The 18,011-nt window shown below is 45.3% G+C and overlaps 5 protein-coding genes and 1 non-coding gene across 6 annotated transcripts; 4 read left to right on the top strand and 2 right to left on the bottom strand.

The window, feature by feature from the left end:
* Window positions 1-495: 495 nt before the first annotated feature.
* Window positions 496-1,600, bottom strand: VE01_08505 (uncharacterized protein; the record flags this gene model as incomplete). Its single annotated transcript, XM_059463970.1, has 5 exons — window positions 496-749; window positions 807-922; window positions 971-1,048; window positions 1,103-1,404; window positions 1,452-1,600. 5 exons carry the CDS (start codon window positions 1,598-1,600, stop codon window positions 528-530), a joined length of 867 nt encoding a protein of 288 aa, XP_059319457.1. The 3' UTR covers window positions 496-527.
* A 247-nt stretch (window positions 1,601-1,847) lies between these two features.
* VE01_08504 (uncharacterized protein) lies at window positions 1,848-3,470 on the top strand. The gene has a single exon (XM_018277925.2). The coding sequence runs from the start codon at window positions 1,982-1,984 to the stop codon at window positions 3,263-3,265; it is 1,284 nt and encodes a 427-aa protein (XP_018127561.2). The 5' UTR covers window positions 1,848-1,981; the 3' UTR covers window positions 3,266-3,470.
* A 1,444-nt stretch (window positions 3,471-4,914) lies between these two features.
* On the top strand, window positions 4,915-7,129 carry VE01_08503 (uncharacterized protein). The gene is made up of 3 exons (XM_018277924.2): window positions 4,915-5,391; window positions 5,438-5,593; window positions 5,641-7,129. Exons 1-3 carry the CDS (start codon window positions 5,072-5,074, stop codon window positions 6,989-6,991), a joined length of 1,827 nt encoding a protein of 608 aa, XP_018127560.1. The 5' UTR covers window positions 4,915-5,071; the 3' UTR covers window positions 6,992-7,129.
* A 1,651-nt stretch (window positions 7,130-8,780) lies between these two features.
* On the top strand, window positions 8,781-8,853 carry VE01_08502 (the record flags this gene model as incomplete). Its single annotated transcript has 1 exon — window positions 8,781-8,853. It is a non-coding gene; the product is annotated as a tRNA-Ala (tRNA).
* Window positions 8,854-9,136: 283 nt separating this feature from the next.
* Window positions 9,137-10,775, bottom strand: VE01_08501 (uncharacterized protein). The gene is made up of 2 exons (XM_018277923.2): window positions 10,598-10,775; window positions 9,137-10,459 (listed from the first exon to the last, which is right to left on the bottom strand). The coding sequence occupies exons 1-2, from the start codon at window positions 10,665-10,667 to the stop codon at window positions 9,201-9,203; spliced, it is 1,329 nt and encodes a 442-aa protein (XP_018127559.1). The 5' UTR covers window positions 10,668-10,775; the 3' UTR covers window positions 9,137-9,200.
* A 921-nt stretch (window positions 10,776-11,696) lies between these two features.
* Window positions 11,697-12,184, top strand: VE01_08500 (uncharacterized protein; the record flags this gene model as incomplete). The annotated part of the gene is made up of 2 exons (XM_018277922.1): window positions 11,697-11,728; window positions 12,052-12,184. The coding sequence occupies 2 exons, from the start codon at window positions 11,697-11,699 to the stop codon at window positions 12,182-12,184; spliced, it is 165 nt and encodes a 54-aa protein (XP_018127558.1).
* Between the last annotated feature and the right edge of the window lie 5,827 nt (window positions 12,185-18,011).

The raw sequence follows: 18,011 nt of genomic DNA, 5'->3' as shown, positions 1-18,011 counted from the left end.
ATTAAGAAGGCAAGGCTTAGCCTCAAAGAACGAAGGCTAAATCTTGCCTTCTTAATCGAGTTATAGTGATTGTAGTAGATATGATACTAGTATGCATTCGCATTTGATTAATCGTCTCTACGCTTGTGATATTACTTTTATCGCACCCACTTATCATCACTAATCCTCCAACGATTACATGGCTGCAGGATAACAGATGGATAGTAATTTTATGCTCTATTCTCGTCGTAGTTTTAGTCAATACGGCACGACCTCTCCTCGTGTCTGCCTTACTTTATCTCCTCGAGGCTCTGGCTCTCTGCCCCACGACAGAGTAACAATTTAGGCTAATCTACAGTAACAATGCCACGGCCATTGTGAGTAACAAACGTTTCATCTTCAGGCTACCACGTCCGCCAGGTACGGATGCCCCAGCGCTTCTCTCGCCGTCGGCCTCTTCGTATGATCAATAACCAATAAGTACTCAATAAACTCGATCAGATCCTGCGGCACCCCCTCAATTCTCTCAAGCTCCTGCCGCACCGTCCCTACAGTGATAAATCGCTCATCTCCCCGGTCTCCGGATCATCGTACTTCTCTTTCTCCAGCGCCCGCGCCAGCGAGAACTCATCGAGGAAAGCCTCATTCACAGGAGGCGATATCGACCCTACGAGGCGGATGATTTTGGCTATACACCATGCCTCAGTGTTATCATCTATGATCTTGTCGCCGGCGCCAAAGACGAGCCTTTGGGCAAGCCAGAATGTCAACTTGGTAGTTGTTAGATTCCATGTCTATTGGTGGGGTTTGGTTGGTAGGGAGATTACCGTCGCGCCGAGGGACCAGACGTCGGAGCTGTGAAAGCACCCGAGGCCACGCCAGACTTCGGGGTCACGGGTTGGTAGGCTTTGGATCCGTATATCATCGTAGCCTTCTCTGAGCACTACATTTATTTTAGTCTCGTTTGGTAGGTAGATAAATGCTATCTTACTGTTCCCCAAATCGCCCACTTTGACAACAGGGCATGCACTGTTGTCATTTGATAGTAGAATGTTATTCGGATTGATATCTGTAAAATCGGTAAGAATCTGCGCCTGTGTAGGTAAGGTTTGGGGAATAATACCTGAATGGAAAGCACCGTACGTTTCTTTCAGGAAGGCAAGTGTTTCTAGGACTGATCTTGCGATCACACGTGGGAGCTCAGGCTTGGAACAAAACCTAGAGTATGGCACTGTCCGAAGATCCTGATCCATCCACTCGAAGACCATGCACTGCGGCTCTAATGGTTTTTGGGGGTCAAAGCTAATAACATCGCGGAGCGCTCTTATTGTTCTACATGAAGCCATGTGCGGGAGTTCGTAATTGTTTCGCTCACGGTTGAAGACATACTTCATGGACTGATCTGTTTCTGTCTTGATCACAGCACTATTAACAAGTCAACGAGCTATCGAAGAATGGCCCTCATGATAGACAGTTCTTGGGCGCCTGGAGGTATTCCCTCGGAAGTACTGGTAACGATTGCGGCTTTAAACACCTTATTTGTTTTCAGTGCCTCAATAATTTCGTATAGGCCATTCCTCCCTTTCAGAATCTGACCAGCGGTGAGCGGCAGCTTTGACATAGCACGAGGGGCGGGCAGCTACAAAACCATTGATGTACGTGAGAGGACAAGAATCGCGCTACCAAAATAGTGATCTGTGGATTCGCGGCCCTCAGCTTAATGAAGGGCCGCGAATCCTGTTCAGCAGAGCCAAACAGGTGTTTGCCCGCTCAATGCGACGGGAAGCCCCGACCTAGGGGTCCCTACAAGTATTCGCTTAGTATTCGGACACTGCCGCCGTTCGAATTAATGGATCTCCATTCTCGTTGTAGGGTTTAGTCGAAACGGTACTAGTTCTACCCTGGTGCCTTAATTTATCTACTAGAGGCCTCTTTGCCTCACGACAGAGTAACGATTGTTCTCAATTATTAGAGTCGTGTTTGTTTGCTGAACCTGTTGGAAATGGCTTCTCTTTCGGCTCTTCCTCACGAACTGCTCCTTCAAGTTTCCAAGCAACTCGAACTAATTGATAAAGTCCGCTTGAGCGCAACTTGCAAACAATATCGAACTCAATTTATACCAGAAATCTTTAAGACAATATATTTCTCTAACAGTACGGCATCAGCAAGATCTGCCCATGCGGCCGTCAAAGCTCATGGCGACCATACATCACGGATTGAGTTCACAGGCCACTCCGACTCCGGCGATCTACTCACAGCAATGTCTCTACCACACTCCGCATCTTACCTCCTAGAAGGCCATTTCACACCAAATCTACATACGGTCCGGCTCAGATTTGATTTTGACTTCGATGACGGTGAATACTGGGAGAGCAATATGAATGGCGGCGGGTCTATTGATCTGTTTGAGGAGATTGAGACCGAAGACTTCGTCCGAGAGGAAGAAGAGGCATGGGAATGGCGTGCGCTTATGAGGGAGACTTGGCAGTCGCTTTCAGCTGCTGATTATGTGAGGGAGCTTATTCTCGACGACTTTATCCCCAAGTGGACATCTACATTTGACACCGAGATGTTCCGCCAATTTCTTTCCCAGCTCGAATCTGCTACCTTTAACATCCTCGGGATGGATAACGGCGCGGGTTGGATGACAAATACGCAAGACGGCTATACTGAGTTTCTTCGTAACTTGGATACCTCGTTTCTCCACCACATGAGCGGGCTGAAACACCTTCATATCAACGCAGGGGACCCCCTTGGTCTTGATGGGTATCGCTATGTCGCACTTGCGCTGAAGCCTGATGACCTCCCGGTTTTACAGACTCTGAAATTGGAGAACTGCTTCGTTGGCCCGGAGCTGGTCTGGTTTGTGCATAGCCACGCCCAGGTCCTTAGATCTCTCGACGTAAAGGAATGCTTTAGTGCAGGAGACGGGGGCGGCATGGCGGATAATCCTCTATATTGGGCCCAGTTCTTTGATTTCATATACGAGGCGAAGCCCGCGCTTACCGAGTTCGTTGCGGGGGGTGATGAGGTATTCCTTGCGTATGATGACGAGCCTGATACCAAGAAGGTTCGAGATGTCCGGCGGAAGTTGAAGGATAACCCTGGGCTGAAGTTGTTCGGATACGGATATTTGAGCGATAAGTATGGATCGTTACATTATAATGTCGAGGAGAACGTTCGGCAGTTCATCGATGGTGCTGATCAGAGGGCGTACGATCGTCTCATGGGGCTTGTAAAGGAAAACGCTGCACAGATGGGCAATGAGCATGGGCACACGGCGTGAACGTCGGGATATTTCTCTTAACAAATATCTCTCGATCTTAACAAGGGGTTATATTGTTCTTCTTCTATGACTATATTATAGTTAAATATGAGTGGACACTATCACATCCGCAGTGTTATTCAAGGGAAAATTACGCTCTTAATTATAGCTCTAGGTAGTCTTTTAAATAAATTTGAATGAGGTAGTGACTGGAATTGCCGTTGAGGAACACATAACTTTATCTCTCTCAAAACACATGCGCAAGTACATAATCAGAAATGGGGAACCTAGTAGCGTAACGATCGTGAGGGGACACATGACTCTATCCCGTAAACACATGCGCAATAACAGAATATAAAATGGGGAAGCCGGTAGTACCAAAGGCATAGTCCCCTTACGTGACTTTATTTCCTCAGATCGTTCTCACAACGGCTGCAGTTGGGGGCCTGGTCGTGCTGTGGTTGAGCGCCTCGGTGGTGTCGACCTCGCTATAAAAGAACCCTAATAAGTCCCATGTATTAGTATTTTATATTGTGACGTTTAAAGAGCACCACACTTCTTTGACGCAAAGCACGTACCTTTTTCGTTCCTGATATAGAGAGCAAATGGTCAATAGGCGCAGTCGCTGCAATAATTCCAGAGGCTGTAGGCTCTCCACCTAGAGAATATTGCAATAGGAGGTTGTTGCGGGGAGCGGCATGTTCAGCTTGTGTATTGTTATTGTAGAAATTGTTCGAGGCGATAGTTTCGTGTTCGTTGTAAAGGTATGGTGGTCGCTGTGGAGCGACATCTTAGTTTTAATCCGTCAGCTATGTCGAGTAAAGGACAGTAGAAGCCAACTATTTGGGGAAGTGTGTAGGAAATGTTCTCTCACGTCTAAAACTCCCAGGCCCAGGCAGGCTAAAGTATTGAAAGCAATATAATATCAAAAATAATACAGCGACAAAGAGAGGGACACCGTCTTTCATGAACACTAAAAGTAGACCTATAATCTTTGCAAGTAGGGGGGTAGGGCCCTGCTGCATCAGCGTCCCCACTGCATTAGAGGTCGAGGGCATTTCGTAGCCCTGAGAGTGAATGGCGAAGAATGGTTGAGGCAGAATATCTTTACTAAAAAACAAGAATCTCAACTCTCGACAGGAGTGGCTGGGTATTTATATTTCTCTGAAAACCAAGCTCGCCTCGCACCCCAGGACTTTCAAACAAATTGGGCCAATGCAGGATTTTCTTTCTAAAGCAACTCCCACAGCCCCAAGGCAGACATCTTTGGGAGGTCTGTCAAAATGCATTTCAGAGCCTTGTTCTAATTCAACCAGCGTGTACATCTTGATGTACGTCTTAACGACTACTAGTCCGAAATTAATAGGCTTAATTAGAGAAAGGTGCAACGACTCGAAAAGGAAGCCGCGAAGAACTCAAATCGCGATAGCTATCTATGTTCTTGCTCTTTAATAGCGACGACATTGTCAGATTCAAAAGATGGTGTCGTCGCCGTTGCACTTCTGACACTTTTGTGATGAGGTGCGTCTTCCTACTTTTATCTCTTGTTGGAACTAGAGGGACCGTGCAGTGTTGGTTCCTATAGACCAATCACTTCCCTCACTTTCGGGGCTGAGCGATAACTCATGGTCACAATTAATGCCGAAAGTCGTGGGATTCCAACCCCTGTAGCCACCTACCAAGGGGTTCTTTAAGAAACCTTGTCGGAGACTACATTCCAAAATATACTTTCTCTTTCCAAACCACCACGCTGCCTTCATCCTACCCCATTCTATCGTAAATGTTAGAACGATTTTCCAACACATCACACGAGACAACATCACGACTATGGGCAAGAAGGCAAATAGGAAGCCTACAGTGTTGCTGAGCAAAGTCCCTTCTCTGCGCGACATCTGTGATGCACTTGGCTTTCGCAACTCTAAAGAACAAAACGCTTTCACCGACTTCAGTCACAAATGGCGTAAGACTTACAGGACGAGCGACAACCGTTCCGGCACCGATCTGATCCAGTGGAAGCTTCAAAGTACACAAGATGATCTAACGAGAATGGCCAACACCTTTCTCCATGGGGTCGGAACTGGAGAGAAATTTTGGCCTCACCTCGAGAACCCAGGAGACAGGCTGTGCTTCCCTGACGACGAAGAGAAGTAGGTACCCCTCTTCAGATGCGTAGAAGTAACTAACGACCGCTAGAATAATTGATTTGCTAAAGCAGCTGTTCTGGAAACAGAATAAATATGCTTTTAACAATGCAAAATATCCTAAGAACAATGAGTCGCGAGATCCATTTCGCCATAGCGTTGGTCGTCAATCATCAAGGGACGCATCAGAGAATCTAGCCCCTAGCATGTAAGTTCCTTGCGTCGATACAAAGAAAGCTACTAAATTACTTGCAGCTCTATTGAAAGTTCTGTAAATCGTCCTGCTACAGATATGGTAATAGTTCCTAAAGTTAAGGATCGGCACAAGAGTGAAGAGGAATCGGACGAGGAACTGAGCACGCGTGAATTCACGCCCGACAAGCCTCAAAGCACGTCAAAGTATGCCGCCACATGTGAGACCGAGGTTGGAGATGATGTCTATACCATTCAAGACGATGAACCCACTACCACACCACGCGCGACTCGGCGGAAAAACCGCCTCTATGATGAGGCTCACCTATCTCCAAACAAGTTAGCCAGCAAACCGTTATCAGACACAACGTCACGCAGCACCTCCTCGAAGCGCCCCTCTCAATCAACTCCTGGTTCATCACCGAAAGTACCAATGCGAGGTGATGATCGCGCCCTCAAACGCCCAAAGATTTCTAACGGCAAGTCTTCAGAAAGCATACGCAGCGATTTTGGCTCTCCCCGTCGGGTCTCCGACCGCAAACCTGTACCTCGTGTCATCTCAGGAACCGTTCCCAGCGCCAATGTCAATGAGTACATTGCCGACGATCAGTCGGAGAGCCCCGTCCCAACCTCCCAGAGCAGCAATGCTAGCAGCAAATCCCGGGCACAGGTTGTCCTGAAAAAGCAGCATCCAACTGGTCCGCCAACTATAATGAAGACTACGGAACTAGATAAAGATCAAGCGCAGTCCAAAAAAGATTCGCTACATCCTCAGAAGCACCAGTCCCCTGCCGCACCGCCATATTTGTCCCCATATTTACCCACGCCTCTTGTCGCCTCTAGGGATATTTCCCCATCCCCATCACCATCTCCACCACTTCACTCACCGTCACCCGCTCCATTAAATGTGCCAATTCCACAGGATTCCAGACTTAAGCCCTCGCCTCCGCCGACAAAGCAACTACCTCCGGCACAACACCCACCCCCACCAACAAAGCACTCAGTCACCCCAACCGCGCCGCCCGCCAAGGCTCCCCTCCCAATCCCCTTCCACATCCTCCAGCACACCGACGGCATCACGCGCCAGACCTTCTGGGAAGCGGGACGCTTCGGTACCAAGCCCCTAGACGAGTTCCTCGGTGACCTAGCGGAGAAGCTGCGGTGCCGGCCAGCGGACATCACGATGGTCAAGCTGGTGCTGAGGCTAGGGCCCCTGGAAATCGATGCCGACGTTGAGGCTGGGCGCGAGGATGTGTGGGAGATAATGAAGGGGACGTTTAAGGACGAGATACGCAGGGCGAAGGTGAGAGGGATAGGGATAGGAGCGGTGAATGTTCTGGTCCAGCCAGTGATGATGGAGAAGGGTGGGTCGCAGTGCGGTGGGGATGGGGAGGAGGATGAGTTTGAGTTATAAAGGGGATATATGATAGTAATGGGTAGGAATAGAAAGCAAAATGAGCTGTGACAGGGTGTATAGCTATAATGTGATGTCTTGGCGACCTGTCGCTTTTGCAAATGCAACTTCTCGTTTGATTGTGAGGTCGGGACATATCGCTTTTAGAAAGCTTGTTAAGTACAACTATCTAATCGATTGGCACTCTCTAAAATCCCACTTCTATTAATATATATATATGTAGTATATTTACACCTAGATTGTTACAGATAATTTCAATTTCAAACCCTCTCCATTCGCCTCTGCTTACTACTCCTCCGCACGCAATAAACAGTACGCGCGTATTCCGCCTTAAAGGGCGATGCGCAGCAAGATATATACCAGAAATGCACTAGCGCGAAACTCGCAAGGCGTTTTCACTTTACTATGTAGAGGCCAATGCGCATTTGGGAAAAGGTAATGTACTATGCCTAATTAGGAAATTATATTTACGACAAATTTTATTCACACTTGTAGTTGCAGACTGATAGGAGCTCGGAAGAAGCTTAAAGTTTAGAGATTATTGCAGGAATGGGCGGCTAGATAAGTCAATGTTCTTGCTGTGTGATAGTACTGTATATGCCACATCTAAAGCCCTAACGATTATTGTATTAGGGGTACTGGCCCATCGGCTTTGTTGTATTTTCGGATGTTAGGTTGCGGCCCGAAGCAAAACGATTTTGCGAGGCGAACTGTAAATTCCATTTCAAATCTAACGAAGCACTACTCATCTTTCGCAGCTCGTAAAATAAAGAAGTTTCATACTTAACTCTAACAATCACATATGGTATATATGAGTATTTAGTTGTTTAATCATCTACAGAAGGAAGCCTCTCCTATCAAAATTCCATACCAAGAGCTTCTTAGCTCGTAATCATCTTTTTCCAGCTCTCTCACAACGCCGATTATACTAGGTAGCTTATTCCGTTCCAACTCATCATTTTCGCAAGCCTGAGCGTAACTTCTTAACCTTCCAACACCGACGATTCCAGCGTATTAACGACGACAAGGCACAGGATTGGAACACAGCAAACAACTCCACCCATACCGTGTATCTCTAAGCTCTCTTATCTCCGCATCATCCCCATCACCACCACCATCGCACCTTCCCACTGCAGAGTACCTCCGTCCCTACGCGCAAACCAACCCATGGAATTCCACAGGACTACATCACAGCCTCTACTTACGCCGTAGCCCAGCAAGCCATTCCACGTACGAAACTCCTCTACTCCATCGCGGGTTCCGGGATGATGTTGAACCACCGAGCGAAATAGTAGTGCTGCTTAGCGCACCATAGCAAAGGGCGTGGGAAGTTAACGCTCTCGCTCCCTGCTCGCTCCCCCCCTTCCCTAGTGCTTCTACTTCCACATGGGAGCCCTCTGAGGTCCACATAGCAGAACCAGTCCACACGCATAAGGAGACAAGCACAATGTAATTATTACAACTACGAATAAAAATAATTCTAGCTCATCCCCCCCTAAACCACCCCGGCCTTCCCCATCATCCCCCACCATAGCAAAAAAGCCATCATATCTACCAAAAAGAAAGTACACATTACATCGCATCCCCATCCCACACCTACCCCTTCTGCCATCCCCCCCCCGGCCCCCCCCACTTCTTCATACTTGTCTCCCTCTCCCTCCCACTCTCCTTCTCGAGATATTAGTAGTTTTCCCAAAACATCCCATCTTCGACCGCGGTTAAGTAACAGTAACAGTAACAATGAGTAAGTAACAATAGTAAAAAGGGCGGTGGGTGACAACACATCAAAGGGGATATGGTTTAGTGGTATAACGCTTCTTTAGCATAGAAGAGGTCCGGCGTTCGATTCGCCGTTTCTCCAGTGTTTGATTGCTTCGGCATTTATTTTTTTATGTTTTTTTTGTAGGAAAAGTGGATATTGGGCAAACAACTAGAATGCTTTGGTAGTAAATCAAGGGTGTGGGAAGTTATGCTCGAGATCGTGCGCGCCTCTTTTTGGGGGATTCTGCTTTTACATGAGAGCTTCTCAGGCCAACAACGCAGCGGAGTCAGTTTAAAGGTATTGGGAGACAAGCACAAATGTAATACAGCTACGAAATAAAATAATTTTAACGAATCCCCACCTCACCACCCCCCTACCTCCCATCCCCGCCACAAAAAAGCACATAATATCTACAAAGTACACATTATATCCCATCCTATCCCACACCTAACCCTTCTGACTCCCCTTCTTCATACTCCTCTTCATCTCCCTCTCCTTCTCCTTCTCCAAAAACTTCTTCTGCGCCTTCGCATCCAAGCCTGCTAGTTCCTTATCCCTCTTCGCCTTCTTCGCCTTCTCCCTCTCCAGCGCCCTCTCCTCCGCCTTCCCATCCGTATCCGCCTTCACCAACCTCTTCACCACATCCTCCCTCCCTCCCTTCACCTTCTTCATAACCTCCGGTCTGAAATGCGCTTTCTCAACCAAAAAGTCAGCAAGCTGGATGAAATACGTGAAGATCGGCAGCGTCTCCTCGTAATCCCCTGAGGCGGGAAGGCGGAGGGAGAGGTAGACTCGCTTCTTCGACACAGTCTCGTCAACGCTGAGAGGCTGGTCGGTGGGCTGGTCAGTGATAATCAAATGCTCGAACGCCTCCCCCGCCTTCTCCACCGCAGCCACAAGAGCGGGTGTAAGCATCGCCTCGGTGATCTCAGCGCTCTCGGACATGACAGTCGCCCACTCCGGGAGTCTAGGGTGGTCCTTGGTGACAGTGATACTGACGTCGTATCTCTCGTCGCGCAGCTGGCGCATGCGATCTTTATGCACGACGGCCCAGACGAAATTGTCGTACCCGCTCTTCCCGCCCTTCAGCTCCGCCATACCAGGGAGGCCGGGGACAGTCAAGGCCTCTTTCCCATCGAAGGGGTAGAGGATCGCCGACACGCGCTCCACAGGGGCTGGCATGGATTCGAAGAAGAACCCCGCTGCGTTCTCGATGAACTGAAGAACCGGGTTGTACCGCTTGAGGAGGTCGATTTCAATGTCGAGGAAGGCAACATTAAGTCGCCCAGTAGCGTATCCGAGGAAATTGCTGAGTCCAACCTCCTTCAACACCTCCCCATCCTTCCCCGCCTTCTCAATCGCCCTCGCAAGTCCCTCCCCCTCCGCATCCCCCGCCCCCGGCTGCTGTGGCGCAAACCCCACAAGCGCAAACTCATTATGCAAGACTGGCGCGTGCGCAACGGCCCATCCGCGAGCACGGCGGCGGTTCGCGCGTGTGCCGAGGATGTGGATTGTACCCAGCGCGAGGAGGAGGAGCAGGATGTAGCCTTCGCCCTTGAACTCGGAGAGGGAGTGCCGCTCGTGGATGTTGTACCATTTTGTGTAGGGGAGGGCGGGTGTGGCGGTCGCGGCGAGGGGGGTGGTGCCGGCGGGGGCGGCGAAGGAGGCGGGGGTTGGTTCGGGGGCGGAGGCGAAGTCTGCGAAGTCTGGGAGAGGGGTTAGAGAGGTGGTTGTGGTGGTGGTGGATTGGGGCGTTGGGGAGGTGTGAGGATTGGGGGAGGGAGAAGGGGGGAGAAGGGGGCGAATGAATGGATTGGGATTTGGATTGAGATTGGGAGACGCACCATTATCCGCCACGACCTTGGGCTGGTCGTCCTTTGACCCTCCGAAGAGACCTTGGATTACAGCAGCCATGATGTCGAACTTCACGAAACCTCAATTGCGTGGATTCGTAGTGTGACAGCGCCGCGTGCGTTGCGTTGCTGCTCGAGTTGGAAGGGAGCTACGGTTGCGTGGTTGGGGAGAGCTGTCTGTGGAAGCTGGGAGAAGCGAGGGAGGAATTATTGGTTGGATCGGGGAATTGTTGTTGCGGCCACGTTTTGGGATGATGGAGAATTGGATGGGACTATGCTGGAATAGGAAATTGGGGAAATGGGGGGAATAAATGGATAAAGAGTAAGATTAAATAAAGGGCAAAAGATCCGTATACCCTGTTGTTGTTTGCACCCTCTTAAGACTTCATCTACTGCCTGTTGCCTATTACCTTTCATTTTTGTTAATTTTTTTATAGTGTAAGGAACTTCTATATACTCATTACTACTATACACTACATGTTGGCGATTTAGCAGCTGTTTATAGCAGCATTTGCCCGCTGCTTTACGCGGCCTCTCCGCTCGGTTACCTACGCTAACTCCACGCTAACATAAATTTGGCTTGCCGCCTTAAGGACAACTACAATCACCATCGCGAAATAGGTTGCCCCCCGAAATGTGAGGGCCATTTTCAAGGTAAAAATAACAAGGCAAAGTAACCCACGCAACCTACTTCGTGACCTGCTGGACAGAAAATGTATATAATCCTGCCATCTCGCCCTAACACTCTTTACTCTCTTTACATGTCCTTAAATCACTCGCTCTATCGTCGGCTCGGTGCTTTCAAGCAGCCTTGTGGTTTATTTCGCTCTACTGTCTTTACCTTTCACTCTTTCATCATCCATAACTATTCTACAGCCAACACAGCTAGAGAATCAGGTTGTTACAGGCGATATTGCAGATCCAAAGGAATACACGCTTCTTGGAATATCAACGTCGAGCGCAATTTCCCAGCCTGAACACCATAGCTGTTGATCTCATACACTGCCACCTTTTGCAATATACACTCTCTTTATGGCCAATCTACCCCCGCAACTTCCTCGACGCCACGCCCAACGTGTGGGGCTTCATAATGGCCGAGGTGGAGTTCCTTCTGCAGTGCCAGTAAACGTGGAGGAACAACGGCGACTCAATGAACCGCGGATTAAAAAGAAAAACATGCATCGCCGCAAGCAATTAGCATCTCTACATGCTGGCAATGAGCTGCGCCTAGATTCTGGCTACAATTCCCAGTCTGAAAGTGAATCTGAAACCGTGTCCTACTAGCGAAAGATAGCAGATTTTAGTAAAGCAGGTGTCAACCTATCAAATCACGGTGACGATACAAAGATTATAATAGCGAGGGCAGAGAAGTTTTAGGCGCTGTAAGTCTTCATTACTAGTTAGCTGTGCGCATTTAGACATCTTTGCTAACCCTTGCTTAATAGGTTTTGGGCGAAATTAAAGGCTGAGAAAGAAGTCGCTCCTAAGGATGAAGATCTCGATTTCGTACTTAGTAATAATCCATTAGAGGCCCTTGCTAAGGGCGAAGCACCTATTTTTAAGGCATACCTCTGCTAGCGATATGAAAACTCACGCATAACGAAAGAATCCTCCATTATGACATACTAGAAGACTCTAAGCATGTTATATGCACAAGTAGCACAGAGATATATGACTGACGACATTTTATTTGATATTCGTAACGTAAGTTGCCCCTCTTAGTACTGAGCTAGACGATACTGACTTTGAAACAGTAGATCCTGCAATATCTCGAACTTAATACGTCCGAAAAGGAGAAGTACGCGCTGTTTGTTGATGATCTATGCAATCTACAACATAGCAACTAGGTAAATGATACAGAGTTATATCCCTATGAACGACTCCGGGTACAAGAATCGTTACTTATAGATTTTAGTGGCTGCATAAGCTCGAGGCCTAAAGCTCTTGTTAGGAAGCGTCCTCTACTCTATTTAGATATCACATTCCATCTCTTCCCTTCTATGGTTAAAGGGAAACGGCTAATAATCGTCATGACTTTAAACCTCAAGCACATTAAAAGGTCTAGAGGGAAATCTAAGAAGTAAGTGGTACCTATGTGCAGTAGCCAAGCTACATTGCTTCTGCAATTTACTGATTTAAACAGGAAGAAGTTTACATTCTATGAAGGGGAAGACCTATTATGCTGTGCAGTCAGCTTTATGCTAGCACTTGCTCTTGCTAATAACGCGTTTAAAAACGAATTCAAATCTTTAAGGGATATCTACAATCTAGTTGTCCCTCTAGACGCCGACTACATAACACTTAAATGGGACGACGAATGGGCAGAACGACCTGTCTTCCGCGACGTCGAGGTCACTACTAATGGAGTCTATATTTCTAAGACTAAATCTTTCTAGTATGCAAAGTATCGATATTACTTTGTTTGCCTCGGTTAGGTGATGGGATATAAGAAGGCGCTTAAGCTCTATAGCCTATAGCGAGGTTCTAGGAAGGAGCTGAATAGTATGATATTAATCCTTTTTATCTATTCTTCTAGTAGTATTTACTGTCCTATTTGCTAATATATGCTGTTATAGACGCACTAACCCCTAAGGAACGCAGACATATTATAGGCAATAGTAGGAATGTTTACAAGCGGTACTACATACTAGACTTTGTCGACAAAGACTGCTAAGGCATCTATCTAGGCACACTACGACGAGACGATCTTATACAAAGAGTTAGCCAGCTAGCTCGTCATAGGAGATGCCCTTCATCCCTTATAGATGAGCAGAAGCTTAAGATTAAAAATCATCTAGACATCGTTAAGGCAGCTACGTTACGTAACACATATAGCTAAGAGATCAAGCTAAAGGGCTACACTACAATTAAGGCGGCTTAGGGAACGAAGTTATTCGAGCAGCATAAAGAGGCTTAAGCTAATATAAACAATTTAAGACGTTAATTAAGCGACGCATTACTTAAGAAGACTATTAAAGAATTTCATATAAACGTCTACACTAATGAGGTCAATTGACAAATGTAGGGAATCTACCCTACTAATGCTCTTACCTCCCCTCTAAAGAAGTACAAACTTAAGGAGCGAGCTGTAATTGTTAAAATGCTAGGCATGTCACTTAATGATTTAGATGAGGATCAGGTCATTAAAGTGCGGATCACTTTCGTCAATAACCTAGCGCTAATTTGCAACCGACAAGAATGCCCTCGTAAGTATAAGGGGCTAAAGTTAGAGAAGAAACAGTCGGAACATCTCTCTAATGTCTAGAAGCTGTACAAAAACGAGACGATTGTAAGTGTTTAGTAGATCTAAGGGCTAGATTTAACATGTGATCTCTATAAGTCTAACGAGGAGGCTAGGCTAGCAAAGAAGGATAAGGTTTTTAAACGCATTAATATCCTCCGTAAGCACGTACGAACACAGCATCTTAACTTAGTGGCTTTAGATGTAAAAATTCACTACTATCGTGACGGATGTAGTGAAGTATTAACTAGTTAAATCAGTTATTTAAATCACACACACCATCGACACGGTTTATATCTTTAATATTTGAGATTCCAAATGTCTCCTAATTATTATTATCTTGCAAAAACTGTTGAGTTTGTCTACAACTAAACAAAGCCTATGACTATTTAAATGCTCTCATCGCTACCTAGTAGAAAGCCTTAGCACGTGATATCTCTCGCGAACCTGTGGATGATGCACTTGCTTTTTATATATTTACCGACTAGCGTGACTATGACATGATGGTCCGATCTGCCCAACTGCCTAACTTGTTGCCGGTTGTATCGGGTTGTATGACGAGGACAATGGTGCTGTCATTCTTCATGACTATGCTGTAGAATCACCAGCAGATATCCTAAGTGGAATGTGAAATGCAAGCGGGTTAGCAAATGGAAAGGGTCGTCTATTAGACATGTCTAAGAAAGCCTACTAATCGGCAACGCGGAATCACACGGAATCGGAACGTGGGGCGGTTATCTAGGGTTGAGCAAAGCTGACCTGTGTAGCACTTACAAGCCATAGTAGCTTTTTCTAAGAAAGTATTTCTATTGTGTTACACTTATTGTACAAATTTACAACTCGAACTCCTTATCCTCGTCCTAGCCTCCCGTAGTCGCACTATCTTTCCTCACTACTAGTTCTATAAGCACACTGACCCTTTTTAGTTCACCCCTTTCCCTTGCTCCTTTAATCTCATGTAACGCTAGGTCTTAACTATAAGACTCATAGAGGTTTCGTTGCATTAGTTTACTTAACAGAGGAGGCAGGGGATTAGACACAAAGGCTTTTGTAAAACACGTTATAGTATATAATAGAATACTATATTAAGTTGAGCACGAAGCTCCTATCTAAGAACTATCCATCTACTTATATAGTAGCGTTGTGCTAAAGGGAATAGTTAGAATAGTAGACTCTCTAACTATTCCTACTATTCCTACTAATCTAATTACGTGTGTGTCCTATAAGAGGTACTACACTTATTGTAGGCACCGATTCCCATAGGTGCCTTTCTAAGGAGGCACCTTGCTCTACATAGGTGCCTTTCCTAATAGGCACCTCTCCTTTGCTAGGTACCTTCTAAGAAAGGTACCTTTCCCTAGAGGTGCCCTCATTAACTAAGCTACTTACAGTCTCTACGTCCATTTCCTACTGCTAATTAGCTACAAGCTATTTTACCTTATTATTCCATCTTGCAGCATATAGGTTGCATGTCTTAGCCGTAACAGTATAGCGAAAACTAGGAAGATACTAACTTTGTAGTAGCGTTACTATAGGATATTTTGCATTTTCCTAATAACGATTAATCTTAGAAACTAGTAGTGCTACTGTTGTTAAGACTTACCGCTACAACGCTAAGGTCGATATTGTCGTTAGATATTATCTCTTCTTGTAGGTAATGATCTTGATTTAAGCTAAGTAAAGATGCTCGTTGTGGATTTTAACACATTGTTGACACAACTGAGTTCTTTAACAGTTAGCTGAAATTTTGATATTAGAACCTCTTTATGACTCACTCTTAGAGAGTTTTCTACAGTTTCTGCTAAGTTTGTTAAAAACACTTGTTTATGTTGTAGAAAAGCTATAAGGTAAAACAATCTTCGATCTAAAGAAACTTAAATGAGAATGTAAGTTACACTTATATAATGCTAGGAATCTGTCTGCATTTATACTGTCTAGTAGGGGTATAGACGATGCCTACTTCTCTTTAATACACTTATAAACAATTCGCTATAGTAAGGCTAAGAGCTATGCAAGACTAATGTATAGAAATAAGAATGATGACATCTATAGGCATTAGTTCTTTTAACTCATTAGCTAATATTAGCACTATATGTGTTGTAAACAGCTAAATGGCTCACTCCTAGATTGTAGGCCCTCTATAAATTCTAACGCCCTACATAGCCTTAGATAGAGCATTAAGTATGTCTTAAAGACTTAGCCCTTAATCCCTTTCCCTTAATCATTATACACATGCTAATTTCAGAGCCATTTATTCAACTAAACGCCCTTTTTAGCACAACCTTTCTATTAACCCTTTTATAGTTTCCTTCCTCGACACCTACATAGGGGGTTTAAAGGTAGCTGTTACAGCTAAGATATGCAACCTATATGCCGCAAGATGGAATAATAAGGTAAAATAGCTTGCGGCTAATTAGCAGTAGGAAATGGACGCAGAGACTATAGGTAGCTTAGTTAATAAGGGCACCTCTAGGGAAAGGTACCTTTCTTAGAAGGTACCTAGCAAAGGAGAGGTGCCTATTAGGAAAGGTACCTATATAGAGCAAGGTGCCTCCTTAGAAAGGCACCTATGGGAATCGGTGCCTATAATAAGTATAGCACCTCTTATAGGACACACACGTAATTAGATTAGTAGGAATAGTAGGAATAGTTAGAGAGTCTGCTATTCTAACTATTCCCTTTAGCACGACGCTACTATATAAGTAGATAGATAGTTCTTAGATAGGAGCTTCATGCTTAACTTAATATAGTATTCTATTATATACTATAACGTGTTTTATAAAAGCCTTTGTGTCTAATCCCCTGCCTCCTCTATTAAGTAAACTAACGCAATAAAACCTCTATAAGTCTTATAGTTAAGACCTAGCGTTACACTTTAAGCACCACTTCTACAAGTTACTAGCTTATACATAAAGCAACATGTCTTCCGTTAGAAAGAGCAAGTCCCTAGAACCTACAGCTTCCCTAGTAGTCTCTACTGCTATAGAAACAGCCCTAGCCTATAAACAAGTCGTTAAGGTTTAGATGCCTAAGCCCTATAGTAGAGAACGACACAAGCTTAAGGCTTTTCTCCTTAAGTGCAACTTATACATTAGATTTAATGCTTATATACTTAAGAATGAAGCTAACTAAGTCCTTTAGGCTATAGCCCTTTTAAGAGGGGCTGCCTTTAACTAGGTTAAGTTCTTCGTTAATAAGTACTTAGAGAAGAAAGGACTTAAGGGACAACTCTACACTAACATAGCAGTTACTACTAGAGAAATCTTTAGGACCTAGAAGGGGTTTAAGACCTAGATTACTAAGGTGTTTAGCAACTTAGACGCTAAGAGAACAGTGGAACGACACCTGCTAAAAATCTAACACATAGGATTAGTTACGTCCTACACTGCCGAATTCTAGCAGTACATAGGACGAACTAATTAGAACGACGATGCCTTATAAGCAAGGTACTATAACAGCTTAAAGGACTCTATTAAGGACAAGATTGCTCGTAGTGTCTGTCTAGACGATTTAGAGAAATTAATCCTCGCTACTACATTAATTAACAATCGCCACTACAAGCGTCGACTTAAGAAGGGAGGATAGAAACCTACTTAGGTCTAGAAGAGACTAAAGCAGAGAAGCTATTAGCCTTAGCTAATAGAACTCAACGCTACCTTTAAACAAGGCAACTAGCCCTATAATCCTAATAAGGAGCAACAGCTTAAGGAACGACTCTACTTTAATTGTAACAAGCCTAGCTATATAGCTAGGGATTGCAAGTAGTTAAAGAAAGGGAACGGAGGACAGAAGTATAGTAAGCAAATTAATGCCACTTAGTAAGGACAACTAGCTGCTACGTCTAAAGGAAAAGAGGTCTAGGAAGTTACTACCTAGGACCTCGAGGAATTCGATACATTAAATGGAGAAGACAATAGCAACGATTCGTTAGCTGTTAAAGAGGTCTTTACTAGTTCTTAGGAACGTAGGATAAGCGCCTTTAAAGAAAGCGTGTAAAAGACCCTCTTTAAGGAACAAGTAGCAGGAGTAGTAGAAGTCTACAAAGAGACAGTGCTCTAAAACGTCACTAACGAAGGAATTCCTATACCTAGGCTACTAGCAATGTAGTAGGGTACTACATAAGACTAGGAGGTTATAGTCTGTAAAATGAGATGCTAACTTAGA

This window comes from Pseudogymnoascus verrucosus (assembly GCF_001662655.1).
Source record: "Pseudogymnoascus verrucosus strain UAMH 10579 unplaced genomic scaffold scaffold_44, whole genome shotgun sequence".
In the NCBI taxonomy this organism is placed as follows: domain Eukaryota; kingdom Fungi; phylum Ascomycota; class Leotiomycetes; order Thelebolales; family Thelebolaceae; genus Pseudogymnoascus; species Pseudogymnoascus verrucosus.
This window is presented reverse-complemented; position numbering and strand designations above follow the sequence as displayed.